A 27,439-nucleotide genomic window follows, 5' to 3' on the forward strand; every position below is an offset into this window, starting at 1 on the left:
GGGGATGCTTCCACGGTTTCATTGAGATCTTCTTTTGCATCCCTGCCCCTGCCCTCTTCTCCAAGTCCACCAGAAAGGCTGTGCTTGTAGACATATGCCTCACTCTGCCCCGCCAGGCTCCCCCTCTCTGCCAAGAAGTAAGGGCTGGGGGGTCCCAGGGCCTCAGTCTTCTGCAGTCCTAACTGGCTCCTGAGCGGTCACTCACTCAGTCAACCAGCATTTATCATGCACGTGCCTGGTGCCAGGGACGCAAAGAGAGGTGAGAGCAGAGCCACAAAATGACCTTCTGGCTCTGCTCCCCGCCCTCTCCGGTCTCCATCATAACTGTACTATGGACACCGGCCAGAAGGGATACGGAAACACTTGGTCTGGAGAATAGACTCTGAGTGGCTGTCATACCTTCCGTCGCTTTGAAATCGATGCCTATTCTGTTTTTAAATGAAATGTCTGTCCAAGAGGTGCAGAAGTCAGTCCCCAGCTAGGGAGACCTTCAGTTTGGAGTTGTTTGTGGAGATGAGATAAACGGAGCATTGGGAGCGGAAACTGCAGGGGGTGGGAGTGACAGGGAGTGACAGAGAGAGACGGAGACAGAGAGACAGAGGGGGGAGGGAGAGAGAGAGAATGAGAAACACACATACACAGAGAAGGGGGGGAGGGAGGGACAGAGAGAGAGACAGAGAGACAGAGACGGAAAGGCAGAGGTGGGAGGCAGAGAGAGAATGAGAGAGGCAGAGAGACACACTGAGACGGAGGGAGAAAGAGGGAGAAGAGGGAAGGAGGGAGAGAGAGACAGAAAGACAGAGAGAAGGAAGGAGAGAGAGAGGGAGAGGGAGAGGGAGAGAGACAGAGACTGAGAGACCGAGACAAATACACACACAGACAGACACACACACACACAGACACACACACACAGACACACACACACAGACACACACAGACACACACACACAGACACACACACAGACACACACACACAGACACACACACAAACACACACACATAGACACACAGACACACAGACACACACACACACACACACACACACACACAGAGCAGAAACTGACAGTTCCATGGAGCTCAGGGTCTGTAGTCTCAGAGAGTTGGGTTTGACTCCGATGATCACAGCTAGCATTTTGCATGCCTGTTTAAGGTGTGTAAAGCGCTGACCCTCCCGACAGCCCTGGGAAGTGCCTCCTTTGCCAGGTCAGGGGCTTCTTCTTTGACCGGGTTCCCCTCACTTTACAAAAACTGAAGAAGGCTCCATCCCCTCAAGTCCAGCAGCGCATAACTGCACTTGTCTTCACATTTTTTTAATTGTAAGTAAATCCGATTAGCGTGGCCTTGTCCAAATAAATTGTTCTTTTACATTTTATATTAGTCCAAATAGGTTCATTTGTCCATATGCAATAGGTCTGAGATTTCAAGGGACGGTGACAAGGTCTCAGCGTTCATCTAATTACAGGACTGGCTGGAAGCACAGAGCCCGCTAGCTGCCATGCTCGTTCCTACAAGAAGGGTACAAGAAGGCGCCCCACAGCTGCTCCCACTCTGTCTAGAGATGCCCAGCCTGAGGGACGGCCGAGGCCTCTGGTGGCTGTGGTTTTCTGGTAAGGTTGACAAAGGGCACTGGGGACCCCATAGGAACACACCAGCACCATGAGGTAGGGACTATCGGCATGGTTATACACACGAAGAAACTGAGGCTCAGAAAGCCATGATTTGCCCATGATCATATACCTAATAGGGGCCCAAGGCAGGATTTGAACCCAGGTCTTTTCTGCTCCCAAGCTCAGTCTTCTTTCCACATGCATCGCTGCTGCTACTCTATGTTTGGGTTCTGAATGCATATTACTTGGCCCATTCTGGATGATCCTCCTTCCTTTGGCGGAGAGCCTAGCGGGGTGGAGGAAGGACCACCCACCAGGTGCCCTGGGCACGTCCCTAGTCTGTCACCGTCTCTTTGTGTGACAAACAAGGACTTCTCCTAGCCAGGCCGTTCCACCTTTCCGATCTTCTCTCCTACCCCAAGCCCCAGGCACGGACGGGGAGGACTTGCCCCTTGCACTGCTTTCCTGCCTTGGGCTTGCGTTCACTGGGGTCCGTTTCTGGGATCTCCCCATAGACCTCATCTCCATTCACTTAAATCCATAGGCCCTAGTGCTGCTGCCTCCATTCTCACCACTGTACTAACAAACGTTCTATCAAGAGTCCTGCAGAAGCCAGCTCCTCCAGGAAGCCTGCCCTGCCCCCTCTTCTTTCTAGAGAAACTTCATAGGCCCTTGATGGGTTTCTCCTCCGAAGTGACTTGCCCAGGGCCATGACATCAGCAAGAGCTCCAGGCAGGATCCCGGCCTCCCTTTTGCTCCAATGCCCTTAAGTGCCGACTACTTTCTGTTTGGTCTTTCAGGGCTACTTCCCTTGTCTGCACAAAGCCAGGAATGATGGAGCCTGGGGACTGCTGAATCCTTACCCCAGAACTGAGCTTTATCTATAAAGCCCATCTCCTCCTTCCCTGCTGCGTTTGTCCCTCTTTCTCGAAGAGGACCATGACATCAGGGAAATGATGACACATCTTGCACTTTGATTTGAGTGAGGGAGGGCTGTGCAAGGTCACCAGCCTCCCTCCTCCCTCCTTACCCTCACCAACTCCTACCCAGCTCACTCAAGTGCAGAGGGAAGCTGAAGGAGTCTGAGACTGGAAACATAGGGGCACCCCAGACCCTGGAGCCTTGGAGTCTGTTGGGCTGACAGGAAGCAAGGCATCTCCACTCTGACCTAGAGGGAGGTGCAAGGGACTAGGTCAAAGGCAAACAAGTCAGTTTGCTAGTTATCCGGTCAGAACCCCAGGCTCCTGTCCTGGGTTTTAAAATCTGACATTTATCACTTGCCTTGGAGGTGAAAAATGAGACTTCACTCTCAGAGGCAAGTGATCATGTGTGTGAGTTCATTTTCATTGCCTATTTATTGATCACAAGAGAGTGGGGCTAGGGCTGAGGTGGAGATGCTAAGAGAGTCAATGGACCATTAAACAAGTGCACAAACAGAATGTTCAGAAAAATCGAATGGTCTCATTCTCTCAGGCTTAGTCAAGTTCAGCTGACATTGGGCAAACCATCTGTCTCCTCTCAAGTCTGTTCTAAAGTCTCCAAAGAGCCCAAACTGAACAGAACAAAGACTTGAGAAAAAAATGCTGGTTTTCCCTAAGTGTCGGATAATGGCCAGCACTTCTAAGAGAGGCAGGAGCTGAACCATCTTGAGGGTGAGGTAGAGGGGAAGGGGGCATGAGCCTGGATGGGAGGTGGGGACTGGGAGAGGAAAGAGAAGCACTGATGGTGGACAGAGGGACTGGAAGGAAAGGGGGGGGGGCTGGGAAGAAGAGGCAAAAGCTTGAGGTGGGGGATGGTGTGCTGTTTCATTAAATGCCTTTTTTTAAAACTAATTGTACCTTCTGGCTGACTATTAAAGAAAAGTAAAGATACTGGTGGTGGGGGCTCACCAGCTTTGGTTTTAAGCAGATGTGTATGGACACATAGAGTATCTACTGAATCTCTTGGCTTTAGGAGAGGCAGTTCAGGGAGACAAAAGACAAGATTGTCCTTGTCCTCGTCCCATAATGAAGGCCATGCTTTCCCCCATCACTTGAGCCCTTCTGGGTCTGGACAGGAGGAGTCCTAACCTCCTCCAGTTGTAGGGGCTGGTAGAGAGGGGGAAGGTAAACAAGTTATACAGGCAGAGAAAGATAAGAACAGCAAATAGTGTTCAACGCCTTTAGCACAGAATTGATTACAAATAAATAACAGAGGGAAAGGCCCCATGTCCCTTACCCCATCAGAGGTCACAGCTGTGCCAAGACCTACCCAATACGGTAACCAGGGGAAGCCAAACACTCCTGCAGACACAGGAGTAAAGGGTAGAGGGTGCAAAAAGCAAATTTAGACCCATTATCGATGAAAGCAACATTGAAAAGACACCACATTCTGGTCAATTGTGCTCACTGATTGTGCCTTCTTGGCAGAGAGAAAGGTAAATGACACCGGGTCACAGACTGAGAGCTGGCAGGAACTTTAAAGGTCATCTGGTCCAAGCCTCTCCTTACAGATGTTCGTCCACACTCGATACAGACCCTGAGGCCCAGGAGGACTCCTGACAGAATCACAGCTCACAGATTAAGTGCCCGAAGGGACCTGAGGCCATCGTTGCTCAGGTGAAGAAATGAGGCCCAGAGAGGTCAGTGACGTGCCTGAGGGGGCATTAGCAGGATGTGAGGGGGTTGCTGGATGCCAAGTCCAGGTCTCTTCCCCACCATACTGTCATGTACTATTATTTCAGGGCCTCAAACCCTCCTAACTTGGCCTTGCAAGAGCTTTTAAGGTCTCTCACCAGAGCAGGGGGAGCCTTTGTACTCCTCACTTTCTAAGGCCAGACAGCAGCATTTCCCAAGACTTGTGGAACCTGTTCCAACCAGCACCAGGGTCTGCTGCTTGGTCATCCTGGTCACTCACCCTGCCTCCCATCGGGGCCCTTCTCATTGAGCTGTTTTCACTTATCCTCCCAGTCCTGCTTCCTTCAGTCTGCATCCCAAAGTCTTTCTGAGTTTGTCTGAATCCCTCATATTGATAATTCCTTTTATATTAATTTTAATTTGAAATCAAATTTAAAATTAAATCTTATTTAAAACAAGCATGTATTTTTCTGCCTCCCACCTCCCCTCTGTCACAAATGCATTCGTAATTTCCAGCCAGTCTTCAAACGATAGGTGTGCCCATTTTATTTTCAGTTTTTTTGCAACCACAAAAAGTCTCACGAGTATTTTTGTATATATCCCACATTTAACATGAAATGTAATAGAGTTAATGGAATGTCTTACATTGGGGCTCAAAAACATCCCTTTTGAAAATACAAGATGAGGGAAGCTTGGCTAGTCAGCAGTTCTTCTGGAAAAAAAAAAAGATCTGGAGGTCTCAGGATACAGCACCATATTGAACACTGAAATGGCAACCAAAAAGCCTAATGGAACTGTAGGCGCCTTGAGGAGGAGTGTTGTGTGGAAGCAGGTAGTTGCCCTGGTCAGGAAGGTCGTTGGCAAACTGGAGATGGTGGCTCAGGACACTGAGATAAGGGCACAATGAGAAACAGATAAAGAAACCAGAGAGACTTGGCTTAGAGAAGAAAAGGCGTAGAAGGACGGGATATGGGCTTCAGAGAGTCAATCTGGTGTGGCATGTTAGGCTTAGAGTCGGAAGGATGTGGGTTCAAATCCTGCTTTGGGTACTTCTTAACTGTGTGACTCCGGGCAAATCAAGGAACCTCCTGTGCCTCTGTAAAATGGGGATGAATAATAGGCCCTTCCTTTCAGGGGGGCTGAGGATCAAACAAGGTAACATCCATAAAGCCTTCTGCAAACCCCAAAGAGCAACAGAAGCGCCATCTTCTCTTATCATTTAGCCTGTGAAGAGAGATTCAGCTAGTTCTGCCTGGCCCTGGAGGGCAGAGAAACAAACTGGGATCCATCAGCAGGAAAAACATTGAAAGACAACTGAACTCCGATCATCGAGGTCACTAATCCTGCCTCCTTGGCAGAGAGGGGGTTGAACGTGGGTGTGGAAAGAGGCATACTCGGTTGAACATGGCTGATGTGGTTGTCTGTTTTGCTTTGATAATAACAGTGATGGGGTCACTAGGAAGTGGTGGCGATGTTCTAAAGATGTATCAGCAAAACGTTTATTTTTAAAAAAACAAAAGTCCTTGCACAGGGGGCCGTGCCAAATTGGAATGAGCCGTCTCAAAAGGTAGTGAATTTCCTGTCATTGGAGGTTTTCAAGCAAAGGCTGAACAATCAATTGTTGAGAATTTCTTTTAAACCCTGAGTTTCTTTTTCAATTAAAAAAATCTATTTTCTCTCCCTCTCATGTCACTTCTCTCTCCCTCCCCTCCCCCCCCCCCCCCCGCCCCCACCGCCATGAAAGGAAAGAAAAACAAAACCCCTGTAACAAATACACATAGGCGAGCAAAACAAATTCCCTTCTTGGCTATGTCTGAAAACGAAGGCCTTCTTCTTCTGCACCTGGAGTCCCTCACTTCCCCGTCCAGAGGCGGGCAGCAGCCTTTGTCACTGGCTCTATGGAATTGTGGTCAGTCACTACATTGATGAGAATTTCTAAGTTTTTCACAGTTGGCTGTCTGACCCTTCTATGTGGTGGTTATTGTATGCATGGTTCTCCTGGTTTTGCTCACTTGCTCTGCATCAGTTCAGATAAATCTTCTGTTGGGAATTTTGTAGAAGAAATTCTTGGACTGGTAGAGGAAGGGTTCTAAACCTGGGGTCTGAGAACTTGTTTGTTTTCTAAAATTTTTTTTGATAAGTGCATTTCAGCACAATCGGTTTCCTTTGTAATCTCATATACTTTATTTACTTCAAAATGTGATTCTGAGGAGTCCCACAGGTTTCACCAGGATGATGCCCAAGGTGGTCCTGGATAGGACCCACAAAAGGCCTCCGAGGTCATGGTGCTGCAGGTTCATGGTGTGTTGTGATGACTGTCTCAAACAATTCAGATTCAGACCACCTCCAATCCAAGCAAAAGTGTTTAGTGAGGATTACGCTCTCCAGCGGCCTGAATGCCAAGAGGGACTGGCAACTTGGTAAGACAAGACAGGCAATTTTATAGTGTAATGATGCTGATTACACAGTAGAAATTATAAATATTAAAAAGGCAGGAGGGTTTGTCAAGGGGTTAGGTGATGGGGGAGGTGTTCCAGCCTTGGTAAAACTGCATGTGCTTACCCACGGTGCAAACAGAAAAACCCCAAATGGGGGGCATTTATGTATGAGAATGATATTATAATTAGTCTCTCTGTGTCAAAAGTTCACCTAAAAGGCAGCTTTTGCTACTTCCGAGCAGGTGCCTACTTAGGGAAGTCCTTTCTATTGTTTTGGGGTCCACATCCTGCTGCTGCTGCTTTCTGATTGGCTGGCTATTTCGGTCCTGCCAGAGATTAGATGGATTTGGTTGTGGCTGAGTGCACCGACAGACACACCTATTGTTTCTGGGGGAAATATGAGGAAAGGGTCTGGGGGCATTGGCTAGCATTCCATCACATGGGCACACCTGTTGTTCTGGCGGGCAGAGAGGCATCGATGAGGAAGTTATGATATGGGGGAGGGGGCAATGGGCCAGCTGTTCAGTGGGAGCTGTGGTGTGGTTAAAGCCAGAGTGAGTGGTTAAATCAGGACATGCCTGCTGTTCAGTGGGGCCCAGAAGGAGGTTAGAATATGGGGGCTGGCGGCAGCTTTATTAGGATTCCATCAACAGCACCACAATCTTGGAGCTTTTAGTCACCCAACACAGGTCCCCGGGGGTCCAATTTCCCAAACATACATCTTAGCTTGGAGATCTCTAGTGATAAGGTGGGCAGTAACTCTGAGAACCTGGGGCTCCAGCTGCAGCCTCCCTCTCCGTGGCAAGGGGTAAAGTTCTCAATGCTCCCAGACTTGTCCCACCTGGGCCAAGGACGAGAGAGGCATCCCTGCAGATTTCAAAGGGTCATAGCCAATTCTTATACAATGTCAATGAGGGATGCCATTAGAAGAGAACTCAAATTTGGATTGGATCTAGGAGCCAACCCCCCCAACACCATGTTCGAGCTGCAGGGGAATCTAGGGTCATTTACTCCAACCTCCCTTTCCAAACAGAGGAGGAAGCTGGGGCCTGAAGGGCAAAAGAGACATCCCGGAACTGAACCTTCAGTCCGAGGCTTCCTCTACCACATTGCGCTTCATTGCTTGGAAGCTAGATTTCTCTTCAAAGGAGGAGGTAGGGGTGGGAAGGCCAGGGCTCCCAGCACTCATTCCTGGCCAAGCTGGGCTCAGTCCCAGATGGGGTGGGCCCAAGTTCTGCTGGCCAGCAGCCTCTCTGGCCACTTCTGATGCTGTGGGGGGCCTAAGCTGGAGGTGGTCCTGGGGATCGAGCTGGTGCCTTTTCAATCCACCTCAATAGGAAAATGGAAGAGTTTGGGCATGACTGAGAAGAGGATGCAATTTTATAAAGAGGGGCCTGAGAAGGCCAAGGTTCTGAGTGCAAGGTGAAGCCCGGGCTCTAGGGAGCCTTAGATAAGATGGCCTTGGAGGATCCCTCCTCGTCCTACATTTCTTCATCTGCATTAACACGTCCAAGGGAGCGCAGTGTAGCAGACAGAGTACCAGGTTAGGCATTAGGAGGGCCCCCTCCAATGCTCACCGGCTGCTCTGGGCCTCGGCTCCTCCCTCCATCATAGGAAGGGGTCAGCTCAGGGACCTATTCCAAGTCCCTCCTGGCTCAGACCTAGGATCCTAGGGGCTCCTTGAGGGCAGGAACGACCTTATTTTTGTCTTTGTACGCCCAGTGGTCAGCAGTCCCTGGCACAAAGCAGGCACTTACTTAGTCAGTGCTTGGGGGGAATTTTAAACCTGACCTAAGGTCATACTAGCTGGCTGCAAAAGTCATCAACATAAGCGCTCCTCTTCCTGGGCCACTTTCTTTACCATCCCCTTGGGGAGCTCCTGGCCAGGAAGATCGTTCCCATTTCGCAGATGAAGAAATGGAGACCACTTGTCCATTGTTACCCAGCTGAGTCACACCCCAGAGCCTCACCTGCCACCGACCAACAGGGTCCTGCGTCAAGAGGCTCCACTCACCATGAGCAAAGACCGATCAGCAGCTGGGTCCTGCCTGTCTCTAAAGGCACAGGATCCATCCACCTCCGTGCAGATGAACCAATAACCGAAGGCATACCCCCAGCACAGTCCCAGGGTTCTCTGGGAACGCTCCACATCCAAAACACAGGCCACACAATCTACTGCAACTATTTATTAGCTTGAGAAGTTTACAAATTTGAGATTTTAGCATCTTATGGAAAAGATTCATTCAACATTCAGTTGGTACTAATTTTCCGGTTTGCCAAATTTCTCGCCTGTGTTTTCTCTGTGTCTAAAACACAACCAGCCCATTGGTTTTTCTTCATTTGGAGGCATTCTGTGATTTGCTGAAACCCAAGATTTAGGTGAAAATAGCAACAAAACCCTTCACTGTCACATCTGGTATCCTTGCCAGGTGCTGGTAGAGATCATGTGTAAAGCTGTGTGTGTGTACAAACATGTATGTGCATGTGTGTGTATATGTTTGCATGTGTGCGTACCCAATTTTTTCCCTTTCCATTCTGTATACTGTATCGCCTTGCGAAAGCAGACCCCGAATTCTCAGCCTGCATCTCTCCAGAACCTTGGAGACCCCGCCCTCCAAGCAGCAAGATTAATTCATTCCTGAAGCTACGTGAAAGCTTAGATTTATTTAATGCACTCATTGGCAAATTTAAAAAAATCTTGTATTTCATACAAAGTTAACAATTTTAAAAGGGAAATACCGTTTTCAGTACAACTCTCCCATCACTTTTAACGAACAGAGATGCAGGAACTTAGGAATGTGCCTAGAATAGTTTGGGGAGCTTCAGCTTTGGTTGACAATGGTCCCTTTGAAGGAAGTGTTTGCATGGGGCATTTTCCATGTCTAGACTGCTGTAAGCATCAGGTCAGCAGCTCTGAAAGCCCCTCCTCAGAGAAGGGAGATTTGGGAGATGAGGGAAAGAGGGGCAGAGGGGATGCCGGGCCCTCCCTTTGGCCACTCTCTCGAGCCCATGGCTGTGATGGGAAGTGTGGCCAGACATAGAAAGGAAAGCCAGGCTGCCTGTGCAGGCCCCCTAGGAGCATGGGCTGGGGTAAGGAATCAACATGTGCCATAAATTAACAGAAATTACTCAAAAGCTTCTACTACAGCAAGAAAAAGAATTTCTCCAAAAGGAAGTGAACCATCCGAAAGCTCCCTGCTCGACAGAAAGGTGGCTGGACTCGTGGTGTGACAGCTGGGAACACCAAAGGCAGCACAGCCAGGCGCCATGTGCCATCACAGGCTGTGATCAGGAGCCGTAGCGGTCCTGAAAAGGAACAGGGCAGTGACCAGCGGGCCTCCTTGCCAGGTGTCCACCCAGAGGGGCCTGCCACAGCTGCCTCCCCCCAGGGCTCAACACTGGCATGAGACTGGCGGCTGTCCCTGATTTCCTGCTCCGCTCCTCCCAACACTAGGTGCTGAGGGTGACCGGGACCTGCATCCCCATTTTACAGATGGAGGGGCCTCAGGAGCTGAAGGGACGTAGCCATGGTCACACATCAGAGGCCAGAGCCATCCAGAGCCTCAGCTCCCGGCTTCACGTCACCCCCTGACACAGACACCTGGGACATCTGTCTATGACGGGTCCTTAACGAGGGATCTGTGGACACACTTCTGGGGGTCTGTGAACTTGGATGAGAGCAAGGAAAGGCAGCTTAGCTCACCCTGCCAGAGACTGAGCATTTCCTTCCATTGAAAGCAAATTCTGGGAAGGTGCCCAGGGGCCTCCAGCTCCAAGCACTGGCCCCAAGAGGTCACAGTGACATCCCCAGGACACAGACAATGGTCCAAAGCCCAGCAGGCTCAAGGGCAGAGGAGGAGCCTCTCTTGTTTGAAGGCTTCTCCACAACAGATGTGGGGCTGGAGAGGACATGAGAGGGGGTGCAGAGTCCAACTCGCCCAGCGCACAGAGGGTGAGACTGAGCTCTTAAGAGGGATTTGAACCCAGGTCCTCGGCCTGCCCCGGAGGAGGGTGGAAAGTGGCCTGCATCTCTCACACAAGCTCTGCCTTCTTCTCAAAGAACCATTAATAAGCCCCTCCTCCCACTGTTCTTCCTAACTCTTCAAAATCGGGCAATGCTGCTCTGGCCTCTGAGGGCCCTCAGGGACTTTGGGATCTGCCACATCTGTGATTTGTGGTCACAAGCAAGTCATCTGATTTTGGCTCCCAGCAACACCAGGTCCACCATCCAGTAACCAGATGCCACAGGTAGGTCCCAGAAGCCCTACGGTGGGCAGGGCTGAGCAGGACCCCCCCCCCCCCCGGGAATTGCCTGTAATGATGAGAAGGGGGAGGGAGCCCTAGATCATCCCACTGACCTGAATGGATGTCATGACTCCGTTGGCCAGTACAGAGAGCTTCCCTGCCACCGATCTCACTCCTTGTTTGAACTGCGTTATGTCTGGGGCGTTTGGCAAGACGTTGCTAAGGTTGTAGTTTCCTGGGGGAAGAAGGAAAACCTGCATCATTGCCCATGGTCCAGGAGGAGCCAGTGTGGGTGGTCCAGGCTGCCTCAGTTCAGCTCATTCATCTGTCCTTAGAGCCCCTCAGGTGATGCTCTGGTGCCTGTCAGCCCTTCGACTGCTGCCCGAGGAAGGAGAGACCAGGGCAGTGTGTACCTATTGGCCTGCCTTCGCCAACTCGAACTCATGCTTCCCCCACAACATTGGAAGGGCTCTTCAAGGCTACCTGGGAGTGTGAGGCTCCCAAACTGTTTACAGGAATCTGGGTCCCTGCATGAGTGTGGGTGAGAGCTCAGGGTGGGTGGGCCCAGGGATCCCTACCCTTTCTAAGCCCTGGAAGCCTGTCAAAGGGCTTGCATCTGCTGGAGTAACTGACAGGTGGGCCTTGAGGACGAAAACTGGCCAGGCTGGGCCAGAATGTTTTTCTAGGGGAAATCTGACGGTTTTCTTGCTTTGCTCCTGGGTGATGGCAAAATCCAGGACAGCGCCCTGTGTCCTTCGAGGTGGTCAGGGGCTGCTGGTTGGTTGGTCATGGCAGCCACTGGCCAGGCAGGACACAAGGGACGCGGCGGCTGGGGCCAGGCTCAGTGATTTCACTCTGGGTTACTTGTCAGGTGCCCAACGCCCTTTGTCTTTCCTGGGAATGCTGCACAAACCTGAAGGCCTCTCTTCAGACACCAAGAGTCTCTTAGGGCCTTTCTAAGTCCTGATCCTTCTCGATCTCTCTCTCTGCAGCCTTGGAATTTTCCCGAAGCTGCCCTCTCTTCCTTCTTCTCCTGCTGTGTCCTCATTCAGTCCGATCATGCCCCTCCCCCTCCCCCAGTTCTTAATCACTGATCAAGCTGGCCTGCTCTGCCTGGGCCCCTCTAAGAACACCCCAGACCTCACATTCATGACCTGGAAGATGGGGTAAAACATAAGCTCCCTGAGGGCAGGAAGCTTTATTTTTCATTCCCTTATTCTCAGCCCCTAGCAGGTGCTTGGATGGAGCTGGTGGTGCCCGGGGCCCAGACCACCCCTGCCATGCCCCTGGGCACCCAGTACAGCGCTGGGCATTAAACAAGAGTCCAGCAGTTCCCACTACACTGGAAAACAGACAAGTCAGGACATCTTAGCTTTCTGAGCCCATGAGACCAATGGGACCAAATGATATAAAAAATGCTTCTTGGCAACAGGTGTCCCCAGAAACCAACTTGCTAAAATCAATGAAATTCCAGTTTATGTAATTAAGTCTACGTTGGCAATGCCCGGGTGGCATGAGGCCACTGAGGAAGTGGCCCAGAAGACGTGCTTGCTCAGGCTGCAGAGAAGAGCACAGGGCCCAAGAAGGGCCCACCCTCATATCTGGCGACTCCCCAAATGCTCCTGTGTGCCAGGCTCTGTTCTCAGTCTGGGGATGCAAAGATAAGGGCCCTTCCCCCCATGGAACGTATGTACTAATGGGAAGAAAGGGGGGCTGATGAGGCCAGGGGGCCTCCTGAGGGAGGCCCGGTGTCACTGAGCCACTTAATATGAGGGAGAGCAGGTGGGGGCGTGATGGCCGCTGGGCCGGCCATACAGGCCGGTCGGCACCCCAGAGAGATGGGGCCTGACACTGCCTCTGCTGTGTGCCCGGCTGACATCATGCCCTTGGGTGGAGCAAGGGCAGCTCACCAGGTGGCAGTCGGAGCTCCCAGGACTCCCCACACCCCCATCTGGGCTAATCAAGGAGCCCCATCTGTGACTCGAGTCCTCGTGCCCTGGGGGTTGGCCTCATTAATCCTGCTAAATAGAACTCTTGCTGAAATTTGTAAAAAGATAAAACAACCATCAGCAGGACAGCAAGAACCACACACACAAATGAAATTAAATGTGCACGCATGACAAGGGACCGAGCCCTACCCCCAAACTTTAGACCAGAAGGGATCAGGTGATGCCGGTGTAGATGAATAAGTATGTCCAGCTGCAATGAGGAGGTAGCGTGGGCCCCTCAGAGCTAGGCCTCGTGTCTGAGGATGCTCCGAGGACTCCTCCCCCTCCCCCGCAGCCTTCACAACAAGCACGGGAGGCCAAGCCAACTGCACCCTCTTCAACCTCTGAGCTGCAGTAAGAGGCAATGTTGACAAATCCGTATCTCCTGACCTTAGTGGCTACCGGCCAAGTCAAGGCCAGCAGGACTTACTGACCAGAGAAGACGCTGCTTGGGCACAATCATTGGATGAACCGAGACTGAGAAAGGGGCCTTCTCTCAGGAAACATTTTCTGAGGGTGAGGGTCTAATGAGCTCAAATCCTGCTGGCCACCAGGTGCACCAAGAGCCTAGCGGGGCTATTTCCCAGAGGTCAGTGTCTGGACCAAAGGCTAGCAGGGGTCAGTGGATGATCTTGCCCAGCTCTCCTCATGGCCTTGGGCATAAAGGGTGGGCTGGGCCATCTCTGCAGACACCCAGGGCCAGTCTTGGCCCGGGTCTGAACCTCAGCTGTACCATTCAGTGACCTCTGGGCATTCACAGCTTAAGCGGCCACATCATCTCTGCTGGGCCTCAGTCTCCTTACCAGAAAGAAGAGGAGATCCAACTTCTGGGCCCCTTCCGGCTGGACCTAAAGATCAAATGAGTTTGGAGGGGAAGCGCTTCACAGAGACCTCACAAAAGTACTTTCTGTGATCCCTGCAATGGCTGAGATCCATGCTGAGCACTTTTGGGTTTACATCCAGCTCCAACGCTGTCTTTCCAGTCTCATTATACATCATGGCCCCTTTGGAACAATATGGTTTTGTCAAAGAGGCCCTGTGATTCCTCACATACAACCCTCATCTCCCACCTCCGTGCCTTTGCCTAGGCTGTCTCCCTAGGATATACTGTCTGCCTAGGATATACTTCCTCCTCACCTCTTTCTCCTAGAATCCCTGGTTTCCTTCAAGGCTCAGCTCCAGGGCAAAGGAGGCTGCATGCCCCCCTCACCCTTCCCTCCCTGTAATGATTTTGTACAGGACTTGTTCATGGCTATATCGTCTTGTTCCCCAAGGACAGGGAATGTTTGGTTTTTTATTCTTGGAGTCCAGCACGGAGCCTGGTGGGACAGGAGCTTACACCTGCTGATACTCCCTAAGAAGGCTGGGAGACCTTGGGGACTCTGAAGGAGACAGGCCTGGGCAGGGGAGGCAGGGGCCAAGTAAGGGGGCTTCACCCCAGTGCTCCAGACTCCAAGCTCCACCCTTTCTTTCCCAGATACCCCCAGGACTTTTCTGTGGTGATATAACAACACGCATAGTATAGGGCTTTAAAAAGCCAGAATGAAACAGCCATAGGCCCTTGGCTGAGCTCTGTACCTTGGGGGGGCCTCAATGGCTCTATCTGTAAAATGGGCCAAAGTTGGCGCCATGCTTATTTTCACCCAGGAGTGGTCTCCCAGGATTAGGTTCTCCAGCATCAGGAGAGTTAAGACAAAGACAGCCAAGTGGTCCCTTGCTTACCACCTGCCCTAGCTTTTGGCCAAACCACCCTTCAAAGGCCGACCTAAGGGCATCGGGGATGTTGTCATCGACATGGCTGCAGTCACAGCTCGCTCGAGATGGGGGCCTCTGCTAGCATCTAAGGGGACCTGCTATGGGGGAGCTGAGGGGCCTGTGGTGCCCCAGCTTAGCCCTATGACAGCTCCCAGGGACCTCTGCTCCTGAGGAGCTGCCCTGGCCAGCAATATGAAGGTCCAGTTTGGAAGGGGATCTGGGGGGGCCGAGCTGTGATGTGGCAGTCGGACTTTAGTGTGGCCAGCACCGGCACTTCAGAAGCTACACTGGCCTGCCCCAGGCCCTGCTTCTCAGCAAGATTACCCGGTGAGCAGCACAGTAATCACCACCACCAACCAGGGTGATTGTGTTCTTAGGGCACCCATTTTGTAAGCCAGGACTGAGGTTCCGGCAGGCCGTGAGCCCAGGGCCAGAATGGCCCCTGTCCAAAGAGGGGTGGTGAGCTGGTCTTAGGCCGGTTCTCTGTGCTCAAGGCCAAGATACCTCCAGGGACATCAGGAAAAGATGCACCAGCAAGCAGTTGGTGATGCCCAATGAGGGGCAACCCTCCTGCCTCCTATTCCTCAGGTCTGCGGTCATGCCCTACAGATTGTCCAGACAGCTTGTGCTGGGCTAACAAGAGGCTGGGGCCAGGCTGCATCTAGAAGGAGGCCAGGTCCATCTGGCTCAGCAGCTGGCACCAGCTCTTCCTTGGTGCATGGCAGACGGGGACTGGCAGCTTCTACAAGGGTGGGGCAAGAGCATGGGCCCCCCCCCCCCCCCGCCCCGGAAGGTGGGGCTCTTATGAAAGCCCAGCATCAGAGCGGGGGAATGGTCACTTGTCAGTCACCCGGACTTCTTGTCCTGTCTCATACAAACAACCCCACCTCCTTCCTCCTGAGCACAGGCTCTGGGTGCCAGCTGGCTCCAGATGCGTGGGCAGCTTCTCCTTCCTGTGGGCAGTGCCTTCCTTTCTGTCCCTTCCCTCTCCTTCAAGTCTGACTTCAAAGCACTGAAGTTGGCGAGGCACCCGAAGGCTACAGCTCCAGGTCTGACCCTTACTGGACTGGACACCCCTCATGTGCATATCCTGAGTACACCCCAAGTACTTTTCTCCTCCTGTGATCCTGGATCTCAGCAAGCCACTCCCTAGGGTGGCCAAGAGGGACAGAAGCTCTCTAGGGCCTGAGAGCTGAGGGGTGGGTAGCCCCAGAGAAAGCTCCCTGCTCTGAGAAGATGTAAGACCTAGGCCAGGGCAGCTTCTTCCATCAATACGGACAGGACACCCATGACAAAAGGCAAAGCAAAAGGACACAGATCCTAGGTCAGAGGGGAGAGAGTTGTGAGGCAGGGGGATGGCTCTTCCCAAGGACATGAGTCAGGAGACCACAAAGTTCCTGCAGCCTGACACCTAGGGGAGAAATGTCCATAAGCCCTCCTAGGGATCCAGGGACACAGGCAGAGGGTCAGAAGGACTTGTCCAGGAAGCTGGAGAAGGCCCAGCTCTGGCACCTTTTGCGAAGGGAAGATTCTGGAAAGGCTGGAACAGCCACGGCCCCTGAGGTCTGCACATGCAGACAGGGCCTGTGGGCCCAGGGCCCAGAGCTGACTGGAAACAGGGCTGCTAAGAAGCCACAGGGTGCTGGACGATCTACTTCAAGTGACCCTTCTCAGTTATTTCAACACTGCTGTTGAGACCAGAATGGACCTAGAATAATGCCAGGGAGAGTCACTGCAGCCCTGCCATGCCCTCACGCTGTGGTTCTGAGCCAAACCCCTAGGAAAAACTGTCTACACTTGCTGTCCACGCTTCGTCTCCTCTCACTGGCTCCTTAGGCCTTTGCAATCTGGCTGCTCTCCAGGGGCCTCAGGACTGACAAACCCAGTGGTCTTTACAGCCCCCTTGCCCCCACGACCCCTTGGCAGCTCTGGACCCTGACAACGACCCCCCACCCCCAATATGCTCCTCTCCCAAATCTCCCCATTCCTGTCAAGGGCACCACCTTCCCAGGCCCCCGGCTTTGCAGCAGGGTGTCCTTCCTCATCCCTCACACCCATTCCATCACCGAGTCTCCACAAATGCACCTCTCTTGGCTCTGGTTACGTGGCCACCACCTCAGTGCAGGCCCTCACTTGTTACAGTCTCCTGGCCGGGCCTCTCCCTTCTCTGATGTGGCTTCTGCATGGCTTCCCAAGTGATTTCCCATCTCACTCTTCAGTTTGGTAAATGCCTCAGTCTCTTCTTGAGGCTGAATCACAGCCTCACCGCCTCCTCTGTCCGGCTACTGCAGCCCCTCCCAGGCTGGCTCCCACCTGCTCTTCTTCCTTTATTAGACAATACTTCCCTCCACACACATGCACCCTCCAGCTCAGCCAAATCTGGCTTCTTGCTGCTTCTCCATCTCCTGCCCCCAGACCTTTGCAAGGGCTGTGTCCATGCCTTTGATGCCTTCTCTCCTCGCTGAGCTCTCAGAATTGCTTATTTCCTGCAAGACACACTTCTAGCAGCCCTTTCTTGGGGATGCCCTTTCTGAAGCCTGGTTCTTGGTGCCCTCCGTCCCCATGGTACCTTGCATTTATTTTTACTCTCTCTTTATTCACAACACGTTGTCTCTTCTGTTAGACAATAAGCTTCCTTAGGGCAAGGATGTGTCAGTTAAGTCATGCTTGATGACAGAGGAATCACTACTTCAAGCTCATTGATTTCCCTCTCCCATGGCCATGTCAGAACGGGTGATCTGGGGCGGCCGTTTCACATCCCTTGGTCCTAGATTCCCTTGGACTCCATGGACACACGGAGTGCCCATGCCCACCCCCGAGGAACAACAGGACATGGAGACCTGGAGGTCATCTTTGAGTGGCCTCTCCCCGCTCTCACCTGCCACCCTCCCAGCCCTGAGGCCTGGCCTTACCTGAAGACTGTTTCCTCTGATCATCAAACAAGTCAGCCGAGCTTATGGAGGAGCTTCCCGAGAGCCTCTCTAGCCGAGCCCTGGTCTCATACTGGAATGAGAAAACACGGCAGGTCAGGAGCTGACATTCCTGGAAGATTCCTTGTGTTCCCACTTTATCACGTTAAAAGCGGGGCCAAAAGTCCTCACCTTGAACACAAATGGCCCCCCACCTGTGCCTCTGTATGCTTCATTCATGAGACAGAAGGATCGAGTGGCCCAGTGTGTAGAGCCGTGCCTGGGGCCCAGCAGACTGGCTTTGCATCCTGCCTAGGACAAACCTGGCCATGTGCCCTGGGCAAGGCTCTCAACAGCCCCTGGCACATGGTAGGCACTTAACAAATGCTTATTGCCCCGGGCATCTGGGTAAGACGTAGAGAGAATCTGCATGCTTGGAATCTCCTGCACCGACAAAGTCACAGACACGCACAAACACAAACGGCTGAGATCTCCGTGAGCCAAGTTTGTCAGAAGTTGACATATGGAGGAGAGACCAAACCAGACAAAGAGAGATACCCAAGACACAAGATGGATTATATTCTGATTATAAAAATTTTTTAGTTTTTTCACTAACAAACTCAATGCAGCTTAAATGAGAAAAGTAGGAAATGGGGGGGGGGGTCTCTCTCTGCAGTTAGTCTCTCTGAAGTACCTCTCATTTCTAAGACATATAGGGAATGGAGCCAAATTTACAAAAATAAGAACCACTCCTCAACTGAAAAAGTCAAAGGACATGAAGAGGCAGTTTTTAGCGGAAGAAATCAAAGCTATCAACAGCCATATGAAAACTGCTTTATATCACTAATAATTAGATGACTATAAACTAAAACAACTAAGAGCTGCTACATGCATCAGATTGGCTAAATTGACAAATAGGCACACTGATGCATTGTTGGTGGAATTGTGAACTAATCCAACTATTCTGGAGCGTAATATGGATCTATGCCCAAAGGGCTAAATAAAACCTCTGCAACCCTTTGACCCAGCAATACCACTAGTCTGTACACTGTACAGACCACTGGTCTGTACCCCAAAGAGATCAAAGGAAAAGGACCTATTTGTGCCAAAATATTTATAGCCGCTCTTTTTGAGGGGACAAAGAACTGGAAACTGAGGGCACGCCTGCTGATTGGAGAACAAATTGTGGCCTACAGTTGGGATGTAATACCATTGTGCTGTAAGAAACAACGAGGAGCGTGGCTTCAGAAAAACCTGAGATGACGCATATGAACTGATGTAAAGTGAAGTGAGAAGGACCAGGAGAACACTGTCCACAGTAACAGCAGTACCGATTGCTGATGTGTGACATATGGTGATGTACGTGAAAGACTTGGCAGCTCTGATGGATGCAATGATCCGAGACAATTCCAAAGGACCCAAGATGAAGTCCGCTCCCTAAAGAGAACTGATGAACTCAGGGCAGAAGGAAGCATATTTTCTTCTCTTTCTTTCTTTTTTGGACATGGCTAATGCAGAAATTTGTTTTGCACGACCATACAGATTTGTAATAGGTTTTGTCAATCTTCTCAGTCGGGGAGGGAAGAGAGTTTAGAACAGAAAAAAATGCCTTTAAAAGTCTCTGGGCTAAAAATTGGGGGAAAAAAAGGAGTTATGAGAGGCCCTGCGCTCAAATGGAACAGTGCTGGGTCAGAAGACCTGGGTTCAAATTCCAGTTGGTCACTTCATGCAGGTTCCCCCTCACCCCTCTAAAATGAGAGGGCCCCATCCCCCATCCCCCTGCTCTGTGCTTTATTTGAGTGGAGAAGATGACAAAGGTGTTTTGTGAAGCTTCCCTCTGTCCCTTGAGAAGCCGCTGACATTTGAAAGGAAATGAGCAGAAAGGGCCCGGCCAACCCCACACCCAGCTCTCTCTTCTTACACTGAGCAGCTCCTTAAGAAATGCTGCCTGAAAAAGAGGCACAAAAATCCAGTGAAGCAAAGGACACCTTGAAAAGGAGAATGCGCCAAACAGAAAGATATACAAAAGCTCACTGATGAAAGAAAGCCTTAGAAAGCAGAACTGGGCAAGCGGAAGTGAATGATTTCATGAGAAATCAAAAAACAAAACAAAATCAAAAGAATGAAAATATAGAAAATGTGAACTGTCTCACTGGAAAAGCAACTGGTCTGGAAAATGGATCCAGGAGAGATTATTTAAGAATTACTGGACTACCTGAAAGTCTAGACATCATGTTTCATGAAATTACCAAGGAAAACATTCTAGAACCAGAGGGTAAAATAGAAATGGAAAGAATCCACCTATCACCTCCTGAAAAAGATTCCAAAATGAAAACTTCCAGGAATACTATTTCTAGCAGCTCTTTTAGTGGTAAGAAAGAAGTGGAAATTAAGGAGATGCCCATCAACTGGGGAATGGCCACACAAGCTGTGGTGTGTGACTGTGATGGAGTACTACTGTGCTCTAAGAAATGACGAGCAGGATGCCCTCAAAACCTAGAAAGACTTCCACGAACTCATGCAAAGCAAAGGGAGCAGAACCAGGAGATCATTTTCTATACTCACAGCAATATTCTATGATGATCAACTGTGAATGACAGATATTCTCAGCAATATAATGATCCAAGAGAATTCCCAAGGATTTAGGATAAAAAATGCTACCCACAGGGCTGAACGCAAATCAAGAACGCTTTTTCGTCGTCTTACTCAGGTTTATTTGGCCTGTGTTTTATTCCACAGCATTACGTTAGTTATGCTGTTAATTCTGTTAAGAAATATGTTCAAACTGCTTGCCTTGTGCAGGGTGGGGAGGTGAGGAGAGAATATGGAACTTAAGAATTTTTCAAAAGAATGTTAAAAATGATTTTTACATGTAATTAGGGACAAATCAAATATTAGTAAGAAAAAAGAAATATTTACTGAATGGAATTATGTTTACAGTCTCTGTGGTCTCCTCTAGCATGACAAGAGCAGGACTTCAGAGCCAGAAGGCCCCAGGGATCACTCAGTGCTGACTCAGAGATCCCTGCCTGCTTCCTTGTAAAGTGTGGGCTTCATCTAGATCAAGGTCTATGAATTTGTCTTTACAAACAGATACATTCAATTAACTGTACAATTGGTTCCTTTGTGAGGCTATGTGTTTTATTTTATGCATTTGAAAATGTGATTCTCAGACGGAGTCTATGGGCTTCCCCAGACTGCCTGCCCAGGGGCTCCATGACACAAGGACCTCCTCTTCTGAGCGTCCTGGGTCACACCTGGCACTCAGATCTGAGAGCCTGCAACAGCTTGATTCTGGCTAAGGTTCTCTCAGGCTCTGACATGCTGTCTCACACACACAGCTTTGTTTCGCCCTGGCTTGGTTTCCCATTCAGCACCAAGGCCAGAGCTACCCGGTGTTCATCCAACATGGTGCTAGGGAATGACTCCTAGGAGCATAGCACAAGCCTGGGTGCCACCAGAGACCCAAGAAAAGGTACGGCATGGTCCCTGCCTTGGCCTCCAGAGATCACAGTCTGGTTGGGTAGAGAAGACAGACGTAGTAAGAGGACAATCCAAGTGATGAAGGTCTGAGCAGAACCCCGGGGTCCCTGAGTGTGGCGGGAGCAGCGGTGGGAGGGCTCAGGGTTGGGATGGCCGGAGGAGGTGCCAGGCTAAGGCAGAGTGTTCCCCTCTGTGCCTCCCCTCCTGCCACAGAAGCCACCTTAATACTTACATCAGCTTGGTCTTGTCTTCCAAAATACATGTCCGAAGAAATGGCTTTGACGTTGCCAAATTTTTTTTGTGCCTCATCTGTATTTCCAGCTGGTTCGTAATCAGGCTTGCGACGTGAAGTCGGTCTACAATCACAATTAAATTGGTTTCAAGATGAATTTCAGCCAAAATTGACTTAGTTGAAGGTAAAGCAAATGTTATTCCATTGATAACATCGAAATTCGTATTTGCATTTGAAGAGAGAGCAGAAAACAGGAACATTCATTCTGAAGAACCACCCCCGCAGGCACACAACTTTAGCGGAAACTACCTTAGCACCTTAGCAGAAACTACGGTCTTTAAAGGCCCCTTGGCATCTTCTTAGACCGTCATCCTTCCGGTCATGGCTCCTCTGCTGAGGGGTGAAATTCAGCCCCTCCATTCAGTCAGTGAGAACAAAGTGCCTGACGGGGGAGGGTGGGCCACCCAAGACGGGGAGGCAGGGCCAGAAATGTCCCATGTACCCGATGTGCCCTCCCTGGCTGCCAGTACTCTGCTACTCTGAGGGCGGCTGCTGTCAAGGTCCCCTCTCTTTCCACTGAAGTATATAGAAGGGGCAGCCTGTGGCCACCCTCCTGGTCGGAGCAAAGCTAGGGAAGCCCAGGGGCTGCCATGATTGGGGTGGGCAGACAGACAGACTGAAGTACTGTGCTATGTGAATACAATGGAGCGTTAGAGCACCACACTGTGAGAAACTCAGAGAAACCCAGGAAAGCCTGGACAACCTGACTGATGGACAGAGAAAGAAGGACAAAGACGATGGTGATACTGATGATGACAACAGCTGGCACTGTTCAGAGCACTTCACAAATAGGACCTCATTGGATCCTCACAAAAGCCCTGCAAGGGAGGGGCTCTTATTATCCCCTTTTTAAGTGACTGTTCCAGGGCCACTCAGCTAGTAAATCTGAGCCACATTTGAACTCGGAGCCTTCCTGACTCTGGGCCCGGTGCTTTAACCACTGTGCTCCCTAGCTGCCCCTAAGAGAACGGAGACAACAAACAGTATCCACGAAAGCAGCTGCTGGGAAGGGAGTGGTCCCAGGTCCCAGGCGATGAACGTCAAGAGACAGGAGGACAGGTCAAGGGCAGAACGCTGAGTACATCCTGAGGCAGGGCCTATCTAGGAACTGGTTTTGCTAAACTGTTTTTCTCTTTTCACTGTTGGGCAGAGGCGATCAATTTCTCTACAGGTCATTTCCCAAGAAGCCTCAAGACAAAAGGAACAAAAGGGGCCTGAAATGGAAAGTCCCCTTCTCAGAATGAATAGAGTGATTCCCAGGCCTGTGCCTGGAGGCCTGGTGGCCTGTTGGCAAGGGCCCCTGGGGGGGGGGGTGGCCTGGAAGCAGGGGACCCTGGAGGCCTGGAGGTAGGGGCACCTCCTGGGGGCCTGGAGGCCCGAGCCCTTCTGACTCAGTCTCAAAGATGCTGATGTTATGTTCAGCAATTTTGGGAAATGAGGAAAAGTCCTCAACTTCCTCTATTTTGTGCCCCAGTTTCCCTGCCTTTCCTTCATGCCCAGGGTCACTGCATATACTCTGAGGTCAACAGGTCTGAGGTCTGGCCCAGTAAGCTTGACAGATGGGAAAGTTTCGAAAAGAAAACAGCAGATGTGTGGCTGTTATTATAGGAAGACCCAAGAACCCCAAGTCCCAGGCATCTGCTGGGTCCTCGCCAATGTCTCAGCCATGTCAGCCACACTCCCTTCCTGACGCTGATGGGAAGATTCTGCTCCCTCTTCCATCCATCAGAGGAGCCTCCAAACCTAAGGCTCGTAGAGGAGCTGGAGGCAGCAAGGAAGGCTTCCTGGAAGAGGTGATACCCAAGGAAGCCTAAAAACAAGAGAGGGAGACAGAAAGGGCACAGATGAGGATGAGAATCCGGCCACACTGAGTGTGCTGGGCAGGAGGGCTGAAGAACCAGCTGGCTTCCTGAGAAAGCATGCCAGGGCAAGTGGGCAGAGAGCTGGACCCAGAATGGGAGGAAAGAGGAACTGTATTATGATGGTGAAAGGCCGCCAGGTCAGGAGCCAAAGGACGAGGATCCAAGCATGGTCTTGGCCACAGGTTGCCTGTGTGGGTACCCTGCCCACTCACCCACTAACTAAGGAGTGTGGACGAGAGGGCCTGCAAGGCCCCTTGGGACTCCAGCCTTGTGACCCCATAAAGCTGCCAAGGGTTCTGGGGAACCCGGGGTGGGGCTGGTGCCACCAATACCACATCATCAACATCTACCTTCTGCCCTGGTGGCTCAATCTGGCTCTTGGCCTTCTGAGCACAGGGCTTGGCATGGCCAATCCTAGCAGGGAATTCACAACCCAAGAGGATGGGAAAGTGCACGGTGGGCATGACTGGCAGACGGCTGGCAGCAGGCTTCTGATGAGGAGTGGCTCAAGAAGGTAGTTAAAGCAGGGCTGTCAAACCCACATCCAAATGGGGGCTGCTGAGTCATGCAGAAGGATCTCTAAGGGCCACACACAGATCAACCTGGAGAGCCACATCAAGATCTTGCTTTTCCTGTGAATACACCAATACCCTAGCATCTGGTTGGGACCACACCTGGGAGTACTGTGGGGCTTACGGGGGCCCCTTGCTATCCTGAACTATCCTTGGCACAGGACGAGTACAGCAGCCAGGCAATAGACGGCCCCTTCTTGCTATGGGATTAATTACCCCACAGCTGATCTAATATGATGTCAAGATGACCCTCATGGAGGCGGCTGGGTGGCCGGATCTGGCTGTGAGCACACGACACCCACCATGGCATGGCTGTGTGGTCCTGGACAAGTCACCTCTCTTGGAACTTTGTCATCCATAAATTATAGATAATATTCATCCTCCCTACCTGGGTTGCCGGAAGAAGCCCATTAAAAGACTGTAAGAGAAAAAGCTTTACACAGGCAGCAGCTGGTCATGAGGACGAGGATGAGAGAAAGGCGATGAATGAGGGGATTGGGTCATGGGAAGTTGTAGAACCACCAGAGCCTAACATGGAAGAGAGAACAGCCCCTGGGCCGGCCCACCTCGAAGTGGGGCCCAGATTCGAGAGGAGTACCTGTCCACATAGCTCATGCCTTTTGAGCTCAGAATGGTCTCTGTCTCTCTGATGGGCTCGTTCCTCCAAAAGGTGTCTGAGCTGTCGTCCCATTTAGCGACAGGGCTGCTCCTCATGTCGGCAGGGTCCTCAAAGTACCTGCGGGAAAGACACAAAGAGAGGATGAGTTTAGTGACCCCATGGCTGGGGGGGGGGGGGCAGGGGCAGCAGCAGCCTTCCTTGAGCATCTGCGATGGCCACAACTGCCACCAGCTCTCCTCAGCAGACCCTCCCCATGCTCTGGAATCGGCTTGTGACTTCTCAGTCCCCTGGTGTCACAGTCACCAGCCTAATTAACCCCCATGATGACACCACCTGGCAGCTCCACAATCAAACTGCTGCTTGCCAGGAGCACTCCCCGTCCCCCCACTGCCTTCGTGTATCCTTGGGCTCTAGCCTTCCCTGCGCCTGCAGACCCTCCACCACTACCACCACCCCACCCATCCTCTAAGGCCCAACTTGATCGAGCCTCTTCCTGGATGCTGCCCAGCCCCCAGGAGGAAGTGACCTGTGCTAAGGGCTCTCCCAGCTTACACGTGATCAGATGAACCCTAGGCCCAAAGCCCCGCTACCACTCCTGACCAGCTGGGTAACACTGGGATGTGGCTCCCTCACCTGTCAAGGTGGAACGGGGATACTTGCGCATTGCTTACTTCACAGGGATGTGAAGGAGGATGCCAGTGAAATACATATGCGGCACCAACCAGCACAGCAGAGGAGAGACGGCTCATCTGGGCCTGGGACTTCAAACCTGGTCTCACACACCTCCTAGGTGTGTGACCCTAGCAAAGTCACTTCACCTCCTCTCTGTAAAACAGGGACAATGATGGCCCCTTCCTCCTTCCCAGGGTCGTGGCCATTTTGGTTACTCTTGCCCTCCAAGCTCCTAAGCCAAGATCTATGCAGGCCGATAGCCCATGCCCCAACCATTGACCAGCAGCTCCGGATTGGAGCCTTTGACTGCAGCCACCTGCTCCCTTGATATAAGCCGTGCGACCATTTTCACTGGGTTTTATCACCCAACATTTGGTCCCTGATCCCTCCTCAAACACTCCGGGGAGTTATGTGCCCCCTCTCCCCCTGCAGCCACTCAGAAAGGTTGCTCGGAGACTGGGACTGTCTGTCTGGTTCTAGACAACACAAAGGAGCCAATTACGCCACATCTGCTGCAGACAGAGAAGCAACACATGGCATCTGGAGCAGCACCAACACGGAGAGAGTCAGCAGAAGGGTCCCCTTTCATGTCTTTGTGTGCCACAAATAATCTGATTGTTTGTTTTCTGAGAATCACAGGGATAGGGTGACGATCTAATTTTTCAAACAGAAACAGCCCAAAAGCCCTTCCAAAATTCATAATATTCCAGTATTAATGGGCTAATGAAGAATCTGGAAGCAGTGAGGGCTGTTCTAAGAATATTTAGGGAACCTGCCGAGGAAGCCGGCTCTCCTTCCAGCCCGACCAGGGCTGCTGACCTTCCTCCAGATAAGGAGAACAGAAAACAGCTCGTGCTCCTCACTGACAATGGACAGCTAATGCTAAGCCATTCTCCAACGTCCAGCTGGCAAGACCCAACAATGAAGTCTCTCCACAAAAACACCATCTGTTCCCTAGCTTCAGTCCGTAAATGAGCGTCTCTGATTAACTGTGGCCTTTAGAAAGGACATGCTCATGCTATTCTAGCCGGGCTGATGACTAAGCCTCCTGCACAAGGCGGGAAAGCCCAGCACTGCCCAGCGTGGTCCAGGCCAGGCTTTAGAAGAGCAGGTACCCAGGACACAGCTCAGGGCCTAGACCCTGGGGTTCCCCGTGGCCACAGGAGGGTCTTGTGATGAGCTGAGGAAGTCAGTGAGGCATATTTGTGGAACACAGATAAAGGAAAGCTAAAATCAGCTTCACTCATACAAAGAGAAAGAGGCACGGTTACACAGTGGCCATGCTTTAGAAAGTCTGGGGGTCTGAGTGGAAGGCCAGCTCAAGCTGGGGCGGCAGTTGTGATGAGGCATCCCACAGATGCAGGTGGGCTTGGGCTGCATTCCAAGGACAGGGAGGTGACAATCTGGCCACCCTCCACCCATGAGGTCTGACCTTAGCTGGAAGATTGTGCTCAGTTCTGGGCTCTTCAGTGTATGAAGGCACCAACAACATGGAGTCCAGAGGGGAGTAACCAGGATGGGGAAGGGCCTTCAGGTCGCCACATATTGGGATCCGTTTCCAGAATGGGGTGTGTTGTGCCTAAAGAAGAGAAGATTCAGGGAGAGCTGTCTGACTGCCAGTATGCGAAGGCCAGTCCTATGGATGGAACAGCCTTGTTCCCTTTGGCGCCTTCAGGAGATGGTTGGAAGCATGAGGTCCAGAAAAGCTTCCTCAGCCAGAGAGCTGTCCCAAGTGGCACAAGCTGGTGGCTGGGGAGCTGACGGGCTCCCTTTGGGGGGGTCTTCAAGCAGAGGCTGGATGCCCATTCGTGAGATATTCCCTAGACAGCTGCTGAGGCCCCTTCAAACTCCCAAATCCTGTGAAATCTGCAGTTTTCTTGACAATGTTACCATTCCTTTAGTCTTGCCATTTCCTCTCACTGATGCTGTCCATGAGGCAACACTGGCTATTCTGAAGTGCGTCTTTGGGACGATCTCTCCTCATTATGTTGTGGAAGGATGACTGAAAATGAAATGATTGAAGGAGGAAGAGAGGGCACCAAAGGCCTGGCCAAACATGCAGTGGTTAATCCAATCGCTTGGCCACAGGGGTTTGTGACATGACCAAGCTGATGAGAAGAAACACTGACACATACAACTCTGCCTGCACTTGTCCGTCATGTCCGCAATCATCTCAGACACACGTGCTTGCTGAAAGTCCGTCCACACCAACACCTTCCTTCCCAAATAGTGGGCCTATTCAGTGCAGGTTCTTTTAAAGGAATGACATAGAATGGACTGAAAGAACCTCGGCAGACCTGGGGGATCGTGCAGCCCGCCAGAATCAGTGCTGAACAAAAGCTCTGAGCAGGAAACAAAGGCCATCTTGGAGAAGGGGGAGGA

At 51.4% G+C, this 27,439-nt stretch overlaps 1 protein-coding gene across 1 annotated transcript in view; it reads right to left on the minus strand.

Moving 5' to 3' along the window:
- Window positions 1–8,831: 8,831 nt before the first annotated feature.
- Window positions 8,832–27,439, minus strand: part of ARFGAP3 (ADP ribosylation factor GTPase activating protein 3) — a 53,053-nt gene continuing 34,445 nt past the window's right edge. Inside the window, exons 12-16 of the mRNA XM_036760241.1 lie at window positions 24,365–24,502; window positions 21,273–21,396; window positions 17,561–17,651; window positions 11,019–11,140; window positions 8,832–9,966 (exon numbers count right to left, since the gene is read on the minus strand). Coding sequence (XP_036616136.1) covers window positions 9,949–9,966; window positions 11,019–11,140; window positions 17,561–17,651; window positions 21,273–21,396; window positions 24,365–24,502 — 493 coding nt within the window. The 3' untranslated portion in view covers window positions 8,832–9,948. The remainder of the gene's footprint in view (window positions 9,967–11,018; window positions 11,141–17,560; window positions 17,652–21,272; window positions 21,397–24,364; window positions 24,503–27,439) is intronic.

This window comes from Trichosurus vulpecula, chromosome 5, assembly GCF_011100635.1.
Source record: "Trichosurus vulpecula isolate mTriVul1 chromosome 5, mTriVul1.pri, whole genome shotgun sequence".
Classification (NCBI taxonomy): domain Eukaryota; kingdom Metazoa; phylum Chordata; class Mammalia; order Diprotodontia; family Phalangeridae; genus Trichosurus; species Trichosurus vulpecula.